The 17,784-nt window shown below is 40.1% G+C and overlaps 1 protein-coding gene across 5 annotated transcripts in view; it reads right to left on the reverse strand.

Annotated features, from left to right (window-relative positions):
• NPHP3 (nephrocystin 3) overlaps positions 1-13,366 on the reverse strand; it is a 37,864-nt gene extending 24,498 nt beyond the window's left edge. For 4 of the 5 annotated variants that reach the window (XR_014022954.1, XR_014022955.1, XM_081301189.1 and 1 more), the window contains exons 1-8: positions 12,933-13,366; positions 11,135-11,260; positions 10,452-10,602; positions 8,341-8,493; positions 7,239-7,372; positions 5,238-5,398; positions 1,014-1,170; positions 268-342 (exon numbers count right to left, since the gene is read on the reverse strand). Coding sequence is in view for 3 of the 5 variants with exons in the window: in XM_081301189.1 (XP_081157315.1) it covers positions 268-342; positions 1,014-1,170; positions 5,238-5,398; positions 7,239-7,372; positions 8,341-8,493; positions 10,452-10,602; positions 11,135-11,260; positions 12,933-13,325 (1,350 nt within the window). In the remaining 2 variants the exon portion in view is untranslated. Of the gene's footprint in view, positions 1-267; positions 343-1,013; positions 1,171-5,237; positions 5,399-7,238; positions 7,373-8,340; positions 8,511-10,451; positions 10,603-11,134; positions 11,261-12,932 lie in introns of those variants that run through there. The other variant, XM_081301190.1, reaches the window with a different exon arrangement.
• Positions 13,367-17,784: the final 4,418 nt, after the last annotated feature.

The following is a 17,784-nucleotide window of genomic DNA, read 5'->3' on the forward strand; positions in this document are numbered from 1 at the left end:
TTTTAACTTGCACTTTTGTAATATGTTTTCTACTTAACAGGTATGAACTGTCAATCATCTGTGAGACCGATGAGTGGTAACAGCATCTATTTGGTCCTAAGTAATGCCATAATTACACTACAGGACGTACTCCCAACAAAACAACAGTGGTTTCCTTGGGGACTGTTCTCAGAAGAACAAACAGGTGGTTTTCTCTGGAAAACTCAACTTTATGGAAAACAGTCTTAAAATATTTTAGATGAAATCTTACAGGGGATGCATATTTACCTGTTTAATGATCTTTTCCACACAAATATAAGTTTTATATACTCCCTCTGCAGGATCTCCTGAGTGATCAATGAACTGGGAAAAAGAAAAAAAATCACAGTAACAACAAACACAGTAACAGCAGGAAGAGGTGGTGGTGCTATGTCAGGAAATATTCTAGGCCTTAACATATCTGTCCTCCCTTATCCTCAATAACATTATAAGGGAGAAACTATTATTACCCTCATTTTATAGATGAGGAAACTAAGGCATTTCTTTAAAAAAAAAAAAAAAACTTGTCCAAAGTCACACAAAGTGTGACCAGGGGTGTGATGAAACCAAAAGTACACAGGTTTCCCCCCCTTATCACCTCTCTGGTCTAAGCCACTAGCACCTCTCACCTGGATGGTACCACAGCTCTCAGACTCTGCCCACTACACTCCAAACTACTGTCTATTTTCCACGAAGTGGCCAAAGAGATTACTTGTCCAGGATCGCATCAGGCCCTGATATTCTTCTTTTTAAAATCTTCCAGTGGCTCCTCGTCTTATTCCAAGGGAACAAAACCAAGCTCTTAAAATGGTGTTCAGGACTCTTGAGGATCAACTGGGCCATCTCTCCGGCTCCCCATCCCCCTCACTCTACTCTGGCCTTGCTAGCTTCCTCCCCCTCCTCAGACACTCCAGGCTCATGCCCACTCATGACCTTTAGTCTGGCTCTTCCCTCTGCCAAGCATTTTCTGAAAAAAGAAACCCTGTGACTTTTACCCTGGCTTTGTTGGCCTTGTTGAGGTTAGAAACTTGATCGATCAATCGCTGGACAGAGTCGGAACTGACTTTCCCATCCTCCAGACGGTGATAAATTAACCGTGGTTTTCCTTCAGGGTTTTTCAGAAAGGCTTCTTCACAGTCTTCCAATAAAAGGCTAGATGAGAAATTGGCATTTCTGGTGCTACACTGCACGGTGGCAGCAAACAGTAAAACAACCTACTCCAGTGACAGGTGGCCAGAGAAGCTGCAGCCCAGTGAAGCTTCTAAAAGCTACTCTAAGTCCTTAATTCTCTGATGAAACTCTGTTATAGCTTGTTCTTAAAATACAATGTGTTCCTTAGCCAACAATTAGAGTCAGTATGATAGATTATGAATTAAATTGTAAAGCTTAAGCAATTTAAGTTTTTAAACCTCACAAAATTCTGAAAGATTCTGTTAAACATGGCTCAAAATAGTGGAACCAGACTCATGAGACTTTGCAAATACATGGAAAACAAAATTCCATTGGCTGATTTATATTTTCTAAGTTTAAACACAAATATTATCAGCCCTAAAGGCTCAAGACATTTTTTTCTCCAGTCCTTTAGCCTTTTCTCATTTAATAAATGGCCTCAATATGTCCAATACCTACTATGAGAAAGACCTAGGGGTAGATGGGTGAGGTCAAATGAGTAGCAAAAACCTTGACTATGGTAAAGTTGTTTTATTTTTTTTTAAATAAACTTTGCTACAGGGAACCATAATTATATTGTTTACAAAAGTTACTAAAAAATTCTAGAACTAATAAAAAATTAGTGTTTTATACGCCACAGGAACATTGCAACCAATTCCCCTTTCTAAAAGTTTTAAAGTTGTCTAGAGAGGCATATTGGTGTGTATGTGTGTGTGCATGTAGGACATGGGGGCTAGTAAAAAGACTCAGAATTTGCAAATGCAGAAACTAGTCTCAAAGATAAAACAGAAAAAAATAATACCCTATTAGATGTTTCTGGGCTAACCCAATGTACCAATCTACAGAAATTTTCATTGTTGAAATCATTCTGGCCATGTTTTACAGAAGTTTGGAATTTAAATGGCCCATTTCTTTTTGTTTTTGGTTAAAAAAAAATCTGTGGCCCAGATGAATGCCAAAGAGTGGGCCTTCTGTTCAGATGCATGTTTGTATTTGAAAAGCAGGCCCTACAAAATTGACACAGGGGTTTAGGTAAAATGCTATGGTCTCTGGGATTTGGTGGCATCCGGTGGAAGGGAAGTAGATGGTACAGATGAAAATAAACAGATCAAGAGTTAATAACTGCTGAAGTCAGAGAGTATGACAAGCCGGCTGACATGCTGATAACCTGCATTGCAGAATCTAGTCAGAAAGTGGGTTGTACAGACAGACTCAGAAGGGAGGAGCTGATAGAGGAGATGCCACTATGTGAGGCCATTGGAATTGGAAATGGGGAAGACAATGAAGAAAGCTCATTCACAAGAGTGGAGCTTCCACTTCACTAAATTCTGTAAGAAAACTCCACAGAGTTACTCCTTGTTACTAAGGACTGAATGAAACCAAGAGTAGGGCCTAAGAAGTCATGAAAGGTGATTTGATTATCCTTTGGTAATTACCCTGAAGGCTCCCAAGAGGGAGCTCTTCTCCCTGGAGAGATGAATGATGCATTGAAGAAAACCAGGTGCAGTAGTCCCTCTGTGCCACCAGGACCAGAGGATGCCTCCAAAATGAAAAGCGGCCTTCTCTTCCACTTATGATCAAGAATTCTTCATTAGCTTAGCTGCCCAACAAGAGTTTTGCCACAATGATGGATGGCAAAGAATCAAGAGCAAAGAATATCCTAGACCTTTATCTAAAATATTCCTATTGGCCAGTCCCTCCTGGAGTCCCCATTTTTCAGTTCACATCCTTCATGGTAGAAGAGTTCTCCTATGATTCTGCCACAAAGGAAAGCAGGTCAAATTAATTAAAGAAGAAACACATGGATCAGCAGTGTCAGAAGTCTGACCATTTCCCTTCTCTGGAGAGGGACAATGGAAAGGCATGGCTCCTGTGTTCCTCACTAGATAGATTTTTTTTTTTTTAATGATGACTGAATGTTGTGAGAAGCCACTGAACAGTATCTTTCAGTAACTCTGTGGGTACCATTTGGACACAAGGTATAATTATTGGTTAGAAAAGCATTTCTCCATCAAGATTCCAAGTGGTTCAGGAGTAGTATTTCTAGATTCACCTTTTGGGAAGGAGGAAGGATCCATAAGGAGAGGTTAATGAGCAATCTGAGAGAAAAGAAGGCCCCAAGAGTCCCTGCTTGTGGTATGAATCTCATCTTGACTGCCACACTTGGTGACAGCCATGGAAGAAACAAATGATGAAATAAAATAATAAACAAACAGAGTAAGAAAAAAATCCAAGTAAAATAAAGGTGAAGCAGAGGCTAAGAAAAGACTAAGAAATTAAAAATTCTTGTTCTTTAACAAGAATAACCTTTTAAAATGCAAATAAATGTAATTTTAGTTAAAGGAGATATATGAATCTGCCAATCAGAAATAATAAAATATGAAAGAAATGGGGGACATTAAGAAGAGTTTAAGATTAGAAAGATAAAGATAAATGTTAAAAGTATCAAAATAATGTACAATATTCTATTAACAAATTCCTTTAGGTAAAGAAAAAACGATATATACAAAGACATGAAATATTGTGCTCTATATGTGTAATAAGAATTGTAATGCATTCCGCTGTTATGTATTTAAAAAAAATAAAATAAATTTTGAAAAAAGCTCTAAGAAAAAGAAAAGAAAAATAAGATGGTTTCAAGGATTAAAGATAGGAATTAAAGAAAAATAATGTAAAACAAATGACATAGCACCAATAATATAACATATTACTCAATATTAAGTAAGGAAACATGATAGAACCTTAGTAAATTTAAAAACAGGGAAGAAAAGGGAAAGGGGTAGACAGTAATAAAACTCACTGAAGGCAATCAAGTGGAAGGACTCCTAAAATACTCCAGGTAAAGGTTCATTGACCAGCCAGCTCCCATCTGCCTGGCCACTAGGCAGGCAGTCTTTTTTTTTTTTTTTTTTTTTTTAGTACCAGGGATTAAATCCAGAGGTGCTCAACCACTGAGCCACATCCCCAGCACATTTTTTTTTTTAACTTTATATTTTGAGACAGGGTCTGACTAAATTTCTTAGGGCCTTTTTAAGTTGCTGAGGCTGGCCTTGAACTTGTAATCCTCCTGCTTCAGATTCCCAAGTCATTGAGATTACAGGCATGTGCCACCACCCTTGGCCCACTTAGCCGAGTCTTAGAACTAATGATGAGTTAGTTATACAGCAGGGAAACTCTTGTCAAACTTTAGGTCCCACATACTTCTGTACACAGTAAAAAAAAAAGTCAGAGTTTGTCCTCAGTCAAAAAAGAGAAATCCTTTGAAGGGTTAAATTCAATCAGACAACAAATCTAGAAATAAAAATTATTAATCTCTCAGTAAGCTTATTTGTCTTTTATCTACATATCTAACTGATGTTAAAAAAATCTTTATTTGCAGGCAAGATTCATTAGCATGCTTACATTCACATTATAAGGAAACTGTTCACTTTGCTGGGTTTATTCAAGTATTAAAGCTCCTCAAAGCATTTCAATTATGATTCAACACACACACAATTGTTCAAGGTGTGTGTATCACATAAAATTCATAAACTTCTGAAATTGTATCCAAAGAAAGAAAGAAAGGTTAATAATGATTATTGAAATCATGGATCACCAACTTTTTCTGTAAAAGGCCAGAAAGTCAACATTTCATGCTTTGTAGGACATAAATTTTCTGTTGCAACTACTGAACTTTGCTGTTACAGTAGAAAAGCAGCCACAAAAAGTATATAAGTGAAAAAAACATGGCTGTGTTCCAATAAAACTTTATTTACAAGGACAGGCACCCAGCTGAATTTGGCCATCAGGATATAACTTATTAAGTCCTGATTAAAATGATCCTTATATTAAAGATGTTGTTCATACAACCTATTAGAAAAGTCTAATAGTCTAAAAATTTTAATTCTTTATTTTAGGTAAGTGTGAAATAGTTTTGGAACTTATTAAAATTTCATAGATTGTTTTTGATTTTAAAGAATGTAATTATAACCTATCTTTGAAGTTCATTTGCAATTTCAATTCTATATACAGCTAATGCATATAGTAAATTACAGATTTTTCCAACTTACCTTGGTAAAGTGGAGTGAATGAATAAAATAACTAAGGAACTCTTCTCAATTTCCCATTTTCTTATAGTGAGGTATTGATTTTCAACGTCTATTGGAAAATAAACAGCATGGAAAAAATATCCCATTGTCTCGCACATTCTTTTAAGTTTAGGTGAATAGTCCTAAAAACAAATTATGATATATAAAAGCATAATGTATTTAACTTGAAAAATAGTAAGAGTCATATGGCTTTAAAAATTATGCTCTGTAACAGGTTATGGTGGGTATTTTCTAACACAAAATTCTAGGAGTAATAATGAATCACATTTAAAAAAAAAATCCTAAAGAGAAAAAGCCAATTTCTCCCTGAAACGTAAATAATAATAGCTTAACCACCAAGCTATTCTCTAGCTTAGAAAATGATTTATTTCATGATCATAACAGGAGAAAGCATTAGGCTATTTTGCTTTGGTGCTTCTTTCTTTTTGTGATTATTATCGTGAATAATTTTGGTTTTATTGTTCTAAAGAATACAAAATATTGATCAACAGATCTATATAACACAAAGGCTCGAACTGGATATATTAGAATACCAAAGCAAACAGAAATATGCTAGAAACATGTTGGTCTTTAATAAATTAGGTTACTAAGTAAAGATGATTATCATGGCAAAAATCAGTAACGCCCTCAGAAATGCCTTTGGGAATAACCTATATGCAATTACTGAATGGAAACTCTGAGTTTTAAAATATTTTTACCAAAATTGAGTAATACTACAAAGGACAGCTAAATGTATTTATTAACGAACAATCTGGAGGATGTAAATACAGTAGGTTTGGTCTGTGATTTACTTAAAATTCTCTTGGAATAGGGGCAGACAAAACTTTTTCTACAGAGTCATGATGGCAAACAGTTTAAAAAAAATAATTATAGCTTGACACCTTGGCATTTTAGCAGGGATCTTTGCAGCCTATTTGGTTCTTGTCACAATTTGCTCTGCCACTGAAATGTCCTTGTAGTGCAGCTAGAGATGGCATATATATGAATAAGTCTTAACATGTACAATAAAACTTTATAGGCATTAAAATTTGGATTTCATATAACTTTCAAGTCATGAAATATTACTCTTCCTATGATTTTTTTTAAAGCAATTTAAAAATGTGAAAACCAATCTTAGCTCCAGATTATGTGAAAACAGGCAGAAGGCCAGATTTGGCCTACAGGGTACAGTTTGCAGATCCCTGTCTTAGAAAAACTCCAAGGGCTGCCTTGAAAAATTAAAAACGATGACAAGAATTAAATTTGTTACTACCTGCAAGAGATTCAAAAGATAGAGCTGGCAGATATAACTAATGTAGGTGTGATCTATGAAGGTCTTAAACATTGTGGAGAATAGCAAGGATGGTGGAATGTGATGGACATCATTATCCAAAGTACATGTATGAAGACACGAATTAGGTGTCAATCTACTTTATATACAGAGATATAAAAAATTGTGGTATATATGTGTAATAATAACTATAATGCAAAAAAACCCAAAGTACATGTATTGGCATGAACACACTTTATATACAAAGATATGAAAAATTGTGCTGTATATGTGTAATAAGAATTGTAATGCATTCCAATGTTGTGTATTTAAAAAAATAAAATCGATTAAGTAAAACAAAGAGAATATACAATGAAATGTAGAACAACATAAAGCTCCAACACCCTAACATGGTATTCAAAACTAATTACAGCTAATTATAATCGTCCTTTCCTGTCTTAGTTCCTTCCCTAAGAAAGTCACTCCCAGAAGGCTAAAAATCAAAACCCTTAATTCAACAGCTATCTTTCTTTGTATCTAATACAGAACAATGCTTTCTCTGAAGAAAAGTCCAAGAGGCTTCCTGTTCTTTAAGACATACTATCTAATATCCAGCAAGGCACGTGGTTCAGAGGCAACAGTATCCTGAATAGGGTATAATATCAACGTGTGTTTTAAAGCAGTGTATACAGAATTTTTATAGATATCCTCACCTTCAGGAAAAGATCCATTTCAGGCTGGGTTTCTTCTGTGTACATGAGGTAACATCTGACAGTGTTACTCCATAGAGAATGTGAAAACAAGGGAGTCACCTGTAATAAACTAGCTACGGCGACAACCCAGTCATCTGAAAAGAGAATTTCCACAAGTTCAAGCAAAAATTACCAGAAGGCATAACAGGCACATAGAATGGAATCTGATCTCAGAAGTTGAGACTGAGATGGCTTGTAGAATGACATAAAAGGCAATTAGTTCTCAAACTTCAAATTCCTTCCTGGGACTTGAAGCAATAAATGTCACTAGTGGTCTTCCCTGGTGTACGGGGATTCTAGCCAAATTTTCCAGAACTTCCTTACAGAGCTGTGTGATTACTCCACTACTTGAGGGGAGCCTGCACTCCCAGGATGACCTATCATTGGACTTTCTTATTCTCATTCTATTGAGCCATAAAGAACATTTAAGAATAATATAAAATGAAAAGTAATTTATGTTATTGAATTAGAATAAAAATTTTGAGACATATTTGGATAATTCAAATAGCACAATTTAAATAAATGATTTTCATTTTGCAAATAGAGTAAAAATTTTATAGTTTTAAGAAAAAAAAAAGAGTAGAGCTACTTACAAACCTTCTTAAGTCTACTCTGATACTGAAATTGTAAACAGACCTTATAGACTTTTTGGACATTCGATTATATGAAAACAATAAGCACGTTCTCCTAAGAATACTATATGACCTAGTAGGGCTTTGTGTATTTTGTTCCAGGCTCTAACCTTCTACATCATTGAAGAAACAGGGAAAGACTAAATCCTATTGTTTCTCAGTTAATAAGCATCAGACTCTTGCTCTTAAACAAATCACCTGAGCATTCAGACCAGAAGCATAGTAACTAGAAGCTGGTTAGCCTGGCTGGCTGCAGCATCATGTGATCCCAATATGAATTATGTAACTTCATCCCCCTGGTTAGGTACAGTGTCAATGGAAGGTACTCAGAACACAAATTTCATGCTCTGCTGGTGGCAGTGGTCTTAGCACAAGATTACAGAATATGAAATCAATTCCACTAGGCAAGAAATTGGCAAGCGGTGTATTACCTCTGTTGACATTTGCAAAGGGTCCCTCCACATCTATGGAACTGTGGGCGAACTCCGGCCCTCTGAAGGACTGTTGAAGCTGGATCAAGCTCCCTATGGAGGGCTCACTGCCCAAGGCCCCACCACTCCAGTATTCACACTGGGTTCCAGCAGCTGTCATGGCAAGAGATCTTTAGGTTGTGCAGGCCAAGTTACCTACTGTTCAAAAACTCAGCACATACATTCAACAGGATTTGTAACTTTAAAAACACTACAAAATCCATATACAATAAATACTCAAATGATTTTGAAAGTACTTTGCCATCAACTTTTGACATAGCCCTAAGGTTATCATCTCAAATTCAAGGAGGAGATTAGAAAGGAAAGAAGAAATAAGAATACAATAAACAAAGGAATTTTAATAAAAGGGCAGTTAACTCCATAAAAAATTCTATAAATCATTCTTAACTATGCATCATAGATATCAGCTAAAATGTAAAAGAAAGAACTTCAGAGGCAGGCTGCTACTTGTGCACTAATAATTAATCTTTGTAATTTTTTAGGACATAAATTCTAACCTCCAAGAACAACAGAATTAATGTCTGAATCAACAGTTACTTGTGAACATGTGGATGATTTTCTAATAAACTACATGGTCCAGAATATCTACCCTAACCCTAACCCTATATATTAAACAACAACAAAAAAAAAAAAAAAAAAAAAAAAAAACCACCTAGGCTGGGTGTGGTGGCACACACCAAAATCCCAGTGACTCCTGAGTTTGAGGCAGGAGTATCTCAAGTTTGAAGCCAGCCTCAGCAATTTAGCAGGACTCTGTCTAAAAATAAAAAGGGCTGGGGATGTAGCTCAATGGTAGAGTGCCCCTGGGTTCAACCCCTAGAACCCCACCACCACAAAAAAGACCTAAAATAAATATTACATTGTTTTTGTTAACTTCCCAAGACAATTATAAGAGTTTTGAAATGCTGTGCATTTGAACATGCTGATACTGAAACAATCACTCAGACTAATGTGACAGCAAAAGGTATTTTCTCAGTTGTTCTTAGACAGTTAGAATCACTTCATCTTTTTCTCAAAAGTTAATAATAAAAGTCCCAGGATGCTGGTCAGATTGGAATTATCAGCCTGGTGCAGTGGCGCAGGCCTGTAATCCTAGTGGCTCCGGAGGCTGAGGCAGGAGTTCAAAGCCAGCCTCAGCTAAAGTGAGGCACTAAGCAACTCAGTGAGACCCTACCTCTAAATAAAATACAAAAAATAGAACTGAGGCTATGGCTCAGGTTGAGTGCCCCTGAGTTCAATCCCTGATGGTACCCCCTTCAAAAAATATAAAAAGGAATTGTTGGTTCCTATATTTTACTCCAAAATGTACCAGTTTGTAAGAGTATAATTTAATAGTCCTTTATAAGTGGGAGAGTGACTACATTTAAAATAAAATCTTTCCCATTTTTCAATATTACTCAGAATTTATTAATATTTTCTTGGGACATGGTACACTCTTTCATTCTGTGATTTTAGGTCTTATTGCCAGAAACATATATTTTATATGTTTAATTATAAAACAAAAACTTTTTAATAGTTTCCCATCTAGGGACATATAATGCAGGTATTCTAAATGATAATTGTGAAGAATACATCGTCATATGGGAAAATAATGCTTCAGAGAATACTAGTTCCAATAGCCCCTCTCCCCTTCTGCCTACATTTTCCAATCCTCCTAGGTGTAGTTCTGCCCAGTGGGACTTGAACAGAAGTGATGTGTGCATCATTCAGATTGTCTTCAAAAAAATAAGAATGTGTTCTCCCTTTCCTTCATCTCCTTGGCTGAAACACAGATGTGACGGAGGACATGCAGCAGCTCTCTCAGACCAGACAGGAAACAGGTATGGGGTAGAGCTGGCAAAGCAGCGTGGCAGAAGGAACCTCAGCTCCTGACTTCATGTATTTCAAGAAAAGGAGAGAGACACATTGATGCAGGAAAAAGTTCAACTCTATTTGTAACAGTGATCTAAGCTAATATAGACAAATAAAAGGAATATAGCAGAATGCAAAGTTTGCTCTATAATACAGCTATGTTGAACGCTCAACATATTATTAACAGGAAATGAATTTACCAGTAATATCTGTACAGTTGTCATCTGAATCAGACTCCCCAGGATCAAATACTTGGATCCCCTGAGACTGTAGCCTCTGTAGTTTGCTCTCCAGCTCTCGCTTGGCCCTCAATAAGTCCTGAATTTCATTTTCTTTGGTCTCTCTAAAAATCTTTAAAAAGGAGAATTTTAATTTTGAAATCGTTTTCATAATCCAAAGGTTGTACCATCAACTTTTAAGGGGAAAAAAAAGGCTTTCATTCATAAAATCAATATTCACTTGGTCCCCCATCTCCTTTTTTAGGGTAAATGCCCCAGGAGCTTCCCATTTCACAACTGGAGCCCACTGAAATTCTGGAAGAATGGATGTGTGTGGTGTGGGCCTTTCATGTACCCTGAATGATGTTCAGCAAATCTGTCTTCCTGCCACTAAATACTGGTAATGTCTTCCTACACACAGCATCCCCCCAATTTTCCTTTCTCCAAAAAGAAATGCTTTCCTTTTTAAAAATCTCTACTATAATGTTCATTTTTATACCTTTTCTTTGTTACACCACGTCCAACTCAAAAATGAAAAAGTGTTCTACACTAGTTCTTATGAAAATTCTACATAATTTATTTATTCATTGCAATATTCTAGAAACTTTTAAGAATACATTGTTTTTATTCTGTGTCGTTCTGAGGTAAAAATGTAGGGAATTTACCTTGAATTGCCGCTTAACTTTATCTCTGTCATGTTCAAATGTAGCTGCTCTCTCCATTGCTTGGTATTTTGCTTCTAAAGCACTTTCTTTTTCTCGAAGTATCTTCTGATAAGTTTTCTGGAGTGCCTGGAATAATTTACCTTGTTATTTCTTCTCAAAAATAATCTCTCTCCCAAATTTTACATTTGTACCTTTACATTACATAGCTTAGGGTTTTAATAATTTACTATTTTTATCAGTTATCAAGAATTTCATGTTGCCATTTTATTAAAATACATAATTAACAAATGCAAATATGCCTGAACTATAGTAAGACACTTCAACAATGGAAATTAATACTTTAAAAAATACTGCTCTGGCTCTTAACTTCCCTATGGCTCAGTTTTTCTATCTTTAAAAGGAAAATACACCTTGTAAGGCTTAACTTGAACAACAGTTAATTCTGGGAGTCTATGCACTCCTTGGCACTATATCATAGTCATTATTATACCCTGAGCCCTTCATAGTGCCTGATATACTGCAGACTCCCAGTAAAAATGTCTGACTACTGACTAAAATAAATATGGAAGAGATTTTCATGCCTACATAGGTGAGAAAGGAACCAAATGGGACACAAGGAATCAGGATTGGTAACAGGAGTAATCTGGAACTGTGACATTTGTCAACCCTCTCCACACTCTGCCCTGTTTAGTTTGGCCTTCTTTTCTACCTGTCAACTCACAGTGATTTTCAACATGCAGTGTCCACTGGGCAGTGGCCTGGACACATGAAATCAGATATCTGAAATACACAAGTTCACTTTATGTACTCAAGTGCATTAAGTCCATCCAGTGGGAAACTGATAACAGACTAATGCCAAGTATATCTCCACAGATAACATGCTAACTCTATAACATATAATGGCTAATGCAGGGGTGAAATAAGAAAACCCGATTTAGAATGCCCAGACTAGAAAAGGGGCTTCCTTCTTTTATATAAATGAATCTGAGGTATTCATTTAATTCCTACTGTGATAAGCCCAGGAACTCTTGAGCTGCCTAGAAGTCTCAATCACAGTAGAGTAAATAAACAACACAATAACCTTCAGAGGAGTCCAAAAGAGATGGCATAATGTCTCAGAATTCTGCTCAGGCAATAATCTTTTGCTTTATATACTATCAATGAATTAAAATGTATCTGTTACAAAGGAGGCTGCAAAAACTGCTCTGAGCAAATTAATAATGATATGGACTAATTACATTCAGGTAAGATTTGCAACCACAGCAGTTGGATGGTGAAAACCAGGAGGCTTCCAGAATAATTCACATCAAGATCATTAAAACCCAGCAGCTCTGGAACTTCACAAATGGGCCATGAGCCCACCCTGGCGGTATGTAAAACTGGCGGCAGGGTGGCAGGACCAGGAGGAATGTGTAGTTTCTCCAACATATGCCACCAGTCTTGGTGTGCACGCTTCAGAGCCTACTTCCTGGGGACTGGCATTTGACGCTTCGGGGCACTCCCTAGCTAATTACTTTAAGGTGTCTGAATGAATGAACCACAAATCGAAACGGGGGAGCACAGCTGAAAAGAAATCAGTTTGGACTCACGAAAAGAATGGCCCCTCAAAATGAGGGAAATTTTCCGTTCCACTTTTTATAGTATTTCATTTGGAGAGGGGACACGGTGGACAAGGGACGGGTCAGGCGTCCGGGGTGCAACCTAGCAGTGCCACCAATCTGCTGCACAGTGTGGGCAGGTCGTTCTGGGTCTCAGTTTCCCCAGAGTCCCGGCCGCCTCGGGTGCGCGCCCGCGTTACCTGCAGCTCGGCCCGCAGCCGCTTGTTCTCGGTGTCCAGCTTGGCCTCGCGGCGGCCCATGGACAACAACTCCTGGTTCTTGCTGACCCGGAAGATCTCGTACTCTTTCTTGAGCCGCTCGTACTCGGCCGCTGAGTACTCCAGCTCCGGCACCGACGAGCCGGTGGACTTGAAGCTGGCGCCCAGTAGTCCGCCGCTGCCCGCCGCGCGGGGCAGCGACCCGGGCCCGGCCGCTGCCGCCACCCCCGCGCCCCGGCGGAACGAGTTGCGCAGCAGGCGGGCCTTGGGCTTCACCTCTACCGGGATCTCGCAGGCCTCGCCGCCGCCCGCCCCGTAAGTGTCCTCGATCACCTCTCCGCCCGCCGGGCTCACAAGGGACGAGGCTGTCCCCATGGCGCCAGGGTCCACCGCAACGCGTCTGCTGGGTACCAGGAGGGGGCGGGACAGGAGGAACGGGGCGGAGCGGGGCGGGGAGCGGGGCGGGGCGGCGCGGGGCGGGGCGGGGCGGGGCGGGGCGGGGCGGGGCGGCGGGGGCGGGGCGGGGCGGGGCGGGGCGGCGGGGCGGGGCGGCGCGGCGGGGCGGGGCGGCGGGCGGGGCGGGGCGGCGGGGCGGGGCGGCGGGGCGGGGCGGCGGGGCGGGGCGGCGGGGCGGGGCGGGGCGGCGCGGGGGCGGGGCGGGGCGGCGGGGCGGCGGGGCGGGGCGGCGGGGCGGGGCGGCGGGGCGGGGCGGGGCGGCGGGGCGGGGCGGGGCGGCGGGGCGGCGGGGCGGGGCGGCGGGGCGGGGCGGGGCGGGGGGCGGGGCGGGGGGGCGGGGCGGGGCGGGGCATCCGCAAGGGCGGGGCAGAGGGGCGGGGTCAGCAGGAAACCAGGCTGTTCCGCAAGAGACGCGAGGGGCTAAAGCAGTAGGGCATGGCAGCAGGATTGCACCGAGAAGGGGAGGATTTTTCGGAGAGTGGTAGTAGGCGGTGGCGGGACAGGGAGAAGGACAGGGCGAGCAGCGGCGAACAGCTAGCTTCTTGGCTGCCAAATCTGACCAGTACTGTTACAGGGCCCAGCTGGACCGGCCAGCGGGACGTCGGGGCTGCTCTCTGATTCCTGTGCCCAAATTGAGGCTCCGTGGCAGGCAGACCGCACAGTGAGCACCGACCTGGATCTAGCTGCTTCACATCCGATGTTACTATTTCTGTCGCTGCTGTTGTCCCTCCTGACCATGGACTCCTTTCTGCAGGCATTTGGGAAATCTGAGACATGGATTGAGCACCTATTATGTGCCTCTTGTGATGCCACCCCCCTACACTTTTTTTTTTTTTTTTTTAACTAGGGATTGAACCAGAGGTGCTTTACCACTGAGCCACATCACGATGTGTGTATCTCAGGATGCATGTAGATAGAATGCCCAGGAAGACAGAGTACCAGCCAAGAAAGAACTTTTAGGTTTTAAAACCGGAGACCATTAGGGAAAACCTTAGAGAAGGCCAGATTTTATAACTGTTGCAATAAGACATTGGGGACCATACATCAAAGGAACTGTGAGGCAACTCACCAATTAAAAAGATAAAGAGTATCATAGTATTTGCAGGAAGGGTTGGATTTAAGTAGAGAGAGAGAGAGAGAGAGAAACTGCATTAGGTTGCTCAGAGAGAGGTTTGTTCCTATCTTCCTCGTTATTCTGTTTTGTGATTTTGACCCTCTTCCTGCTAAACTCTGCAGATTGGAACTTAGGATACAATGGAAAGGACCAGATGAGGGCAGGAAAGGTGGTATTTGTCACTTGTGAGCTGGATGTTGTTGCTTTTTGGACTGGGTAACAAAGCTGGCTCTTTCTTTCTTAGGCAATTTTGTAAATTCTTCAAAATACCAGCCCCCCCCCCCCCTTCAGCCTGCCACCGCTCTCCCTTGAAGTCTTTAATTTTTTATTCTGTTGACCAGGGCTGATGCAATTTTATTCCAGCTATAAGGAATCCAGTAATACTTTAAGCATCCTCTCCATTAATGTCTGATCATTGGTCTTGGGTCCTCCTTGCACAACTTTTAAGATAATCCATGCTGGTTCAACTATGGTACCCACCTGTGATCCACAGGTGTTGTGGGTCTGGTTTTCTGAAAAGCAGATCCTGAGATGGAGACAATTGTGCAAGAGTTTGTTAAGGTGTGCCCTTGAGATCAATGCTTGTGGATTGGAAAAGAAAGAAGCAAGACTGGTCAGAAGGAAAAGTCGAAGCTGTCCTGTGGTCTCAATGGGGACCTCAGCCAATCCTGTAGAAAGTTTTGAAACTGGGATGGCCATGCATAATTTAGTCCTAATTTAGGGGAGGAGGTCTGGAACTTTATCTCCAAATAGGCCAGTATCCACTCTCTGTAGCTGATGGACATTGACAGCTGAGAGCTGTCTGATGGCAGGACTTCCAGTGGCTAGAGGTCAAATCCTTCAGACATCACATCTACCCCAAAGTAAACAACAGCCTTTTCCTCAAAGGACTCTGGGAATGATGACCAATTCTAATTCCCAAAGGACTCTGGGAATGCTGACAAATTCTAATTCAATTCTCTCCTTCACTCCCTCCTTCAAAGTAGTTGGTCCTCCTTTCTTTGGCCATTTAGATTTTCTTCAGGCCATTGTGTTCTTCAAAATTCAAGGAAAACATAGTAATTTCTTCAGGTAGTCTCCTGAGAGAAAGGGAAATTTTCCATAGATCCTAAGAACCTTCTACCTTTTCAAATCTTTTCTGATCTCTAACTTCCAATGTCTGTACCCTCAATGTGGATCAGGGATTTAAGGATCATCCTGTAGGTTTCTGACCAATTCCTTTAATTTTTTTTGCATCTTAGTACTGCATCTGCTTTGGAATGTGTCTCAGCTGAAGACTGAGACTCTTGCATAATAAAATAGGCTTCACCTGTTTCCCCTAACCAAAAGGGATAAACTGCACCAACTACCCACAGTTTGTGGGGTAAATTTAGATTCTGCAGTATGGGACTGAGTGCTCTGAAGCAATCATCTCTTCTTTACTCACCTCTTATCAATCTAGTAACATCTCTCTACACATGTTTCTTCACCTCTGTCAGGCTAATTTTCTATTTTTTCATACCACTGTGTTTGGTTTCTATTTCAGTTCTCTCTGCCAACCCTCCATTCTTTCTCTAAGAAAGTTTCCTTAATAATCAGACTCTTTGAAAGTTTATCACATCAACAGTTGCAATTCAATAACCATTGCATGCTCTGTGCTTAGCACTGTACTGTTTCCTGACTCCGTTTTCCATTCATTGCATCTACCTTCTATCGATTTGGGGTTTGGGGTAGCTACTGTTATTGTTGTTATGCCATTTGTTGCTTTTGAGTATTTCTTGAGTACAAAATGTAGATCAAATGACTGATGTGTCTAAAGAGAGCAGTGTGGCCCCCGTTGTCAAACAAAAAAACAAAAAAAGAAAAACACATATGAACTGGTTGTCACAGATGTCTTTAATTTTTAAATGGCTTGGCAGACGCCCCAAAGCACAAATCTAGGTTTATCAAGAACCTGGAGATGTACCCCAATATAGTGATTACTGGTAGTCTTTCTTATCAGGTACCCTATGTATGATCCTGGATAACCATTTGTCAATGCTGAAGTGATCAAATCTGTGAGTGAGCTCAAAGGTTTTAGCCAACTGAAACTGCCAGCTAGTAAACTCTTTAATAGGATGGTTGGTTTTCAGTGTGTTTTGTAATCCTGAAACATGACAGAGTTTAGTCTAATTTCCAATCTCATTATCTGTTTTTTTTTTTATGTAAGGAGGTGAATTTAACCTACCTCCTTCACTTAGCTTTTTGAAAGGGTAACTTTGAACACAGAGATACAGTAAGGAATAAAATCTCTGGCAGGTGGTTTGTGACTGATTAAAAATGACTATAATTTTTTTTAACATTCCTCCAATTGAAAGGTGAAGTTTATGACTAGGACAGGCTACAATTTGTGGGACATGGTGCCAAATGAAAATGTAATGGCCCAAGTGTGGGACCCTGTGAGGTTGCATGTGGCGTTCTTCCTAGGGTTACATGCCCACGAGACCAGTCTGTTTATGACTCCTTCTTGAATCTGAGCTTGTAGTGGCTTTGACCATAGACTATGGCAAAAGTGATACTGTTTCTGAGGCCAGGTCCTGAAAGGATGGCAGTTTCATTTCTAGCACCTTGGAACATTGGGAGCCTTGAGCCACCACGTGAAGAAAACTATAATCCTGAGCCTGCCAGATTGGAAGGGTCATGTATGGGCATCCCCTAGTGACAGTCTCAGATAGGCCCAATCTTCCAGCCACACTTACCAAGCCACATGAAAGAAAGCCATCTTGGACTCTTTAGACTGGCCCATTCACTAGCTGGATGATGAATGATTTTAGTATACACCACAGGGAACAGAATCATATAGCCAACCTCTACCTGAACATCTGATCCTCAACATCTTGAGATATCATAAAATTGCCATTGGTGTAAGCCACTGAACTTTGGAGTAATATTTTCTCATACCTGGAACAAGAAAAATTTTTTCCTAAATTTAATCTGGGTAGCTTATAAAATTAATGAACAGTGCTGTTACCTTTTAAAAAATGTAACTTGCAGAATAAGTATCACTTGTGTGTTTGGTCCTCAGGCTATGAATATCAAAATTATTTGGGACACTCATTACAAATTGAGATACAATGAATTTTAATTTCTGAGACTGGAGCTTTCAAATTTGCTTTAAAGTGATATTTATGTATTTTAAGTTCTCAGAACCGCTGGGATTGCATCAAAATTGTGGCCAGGAATGATCTAATTCTTTGCTACTGAAAGTGCGGTCCACAAATGGCACGATCAAGCATCACCTTGATG

This window comes from Spermophilus citellus, assembly GCF_964194105.1.
Source record: "Spermophilus citellus genome assembly, chromosome: 7".
Lineage (NCBI taxonomy): Eukaryota > Metazoa > Chordata > Mammalia > Rodentia > Sciuridae > Spermophilus > Spermophilus citellus.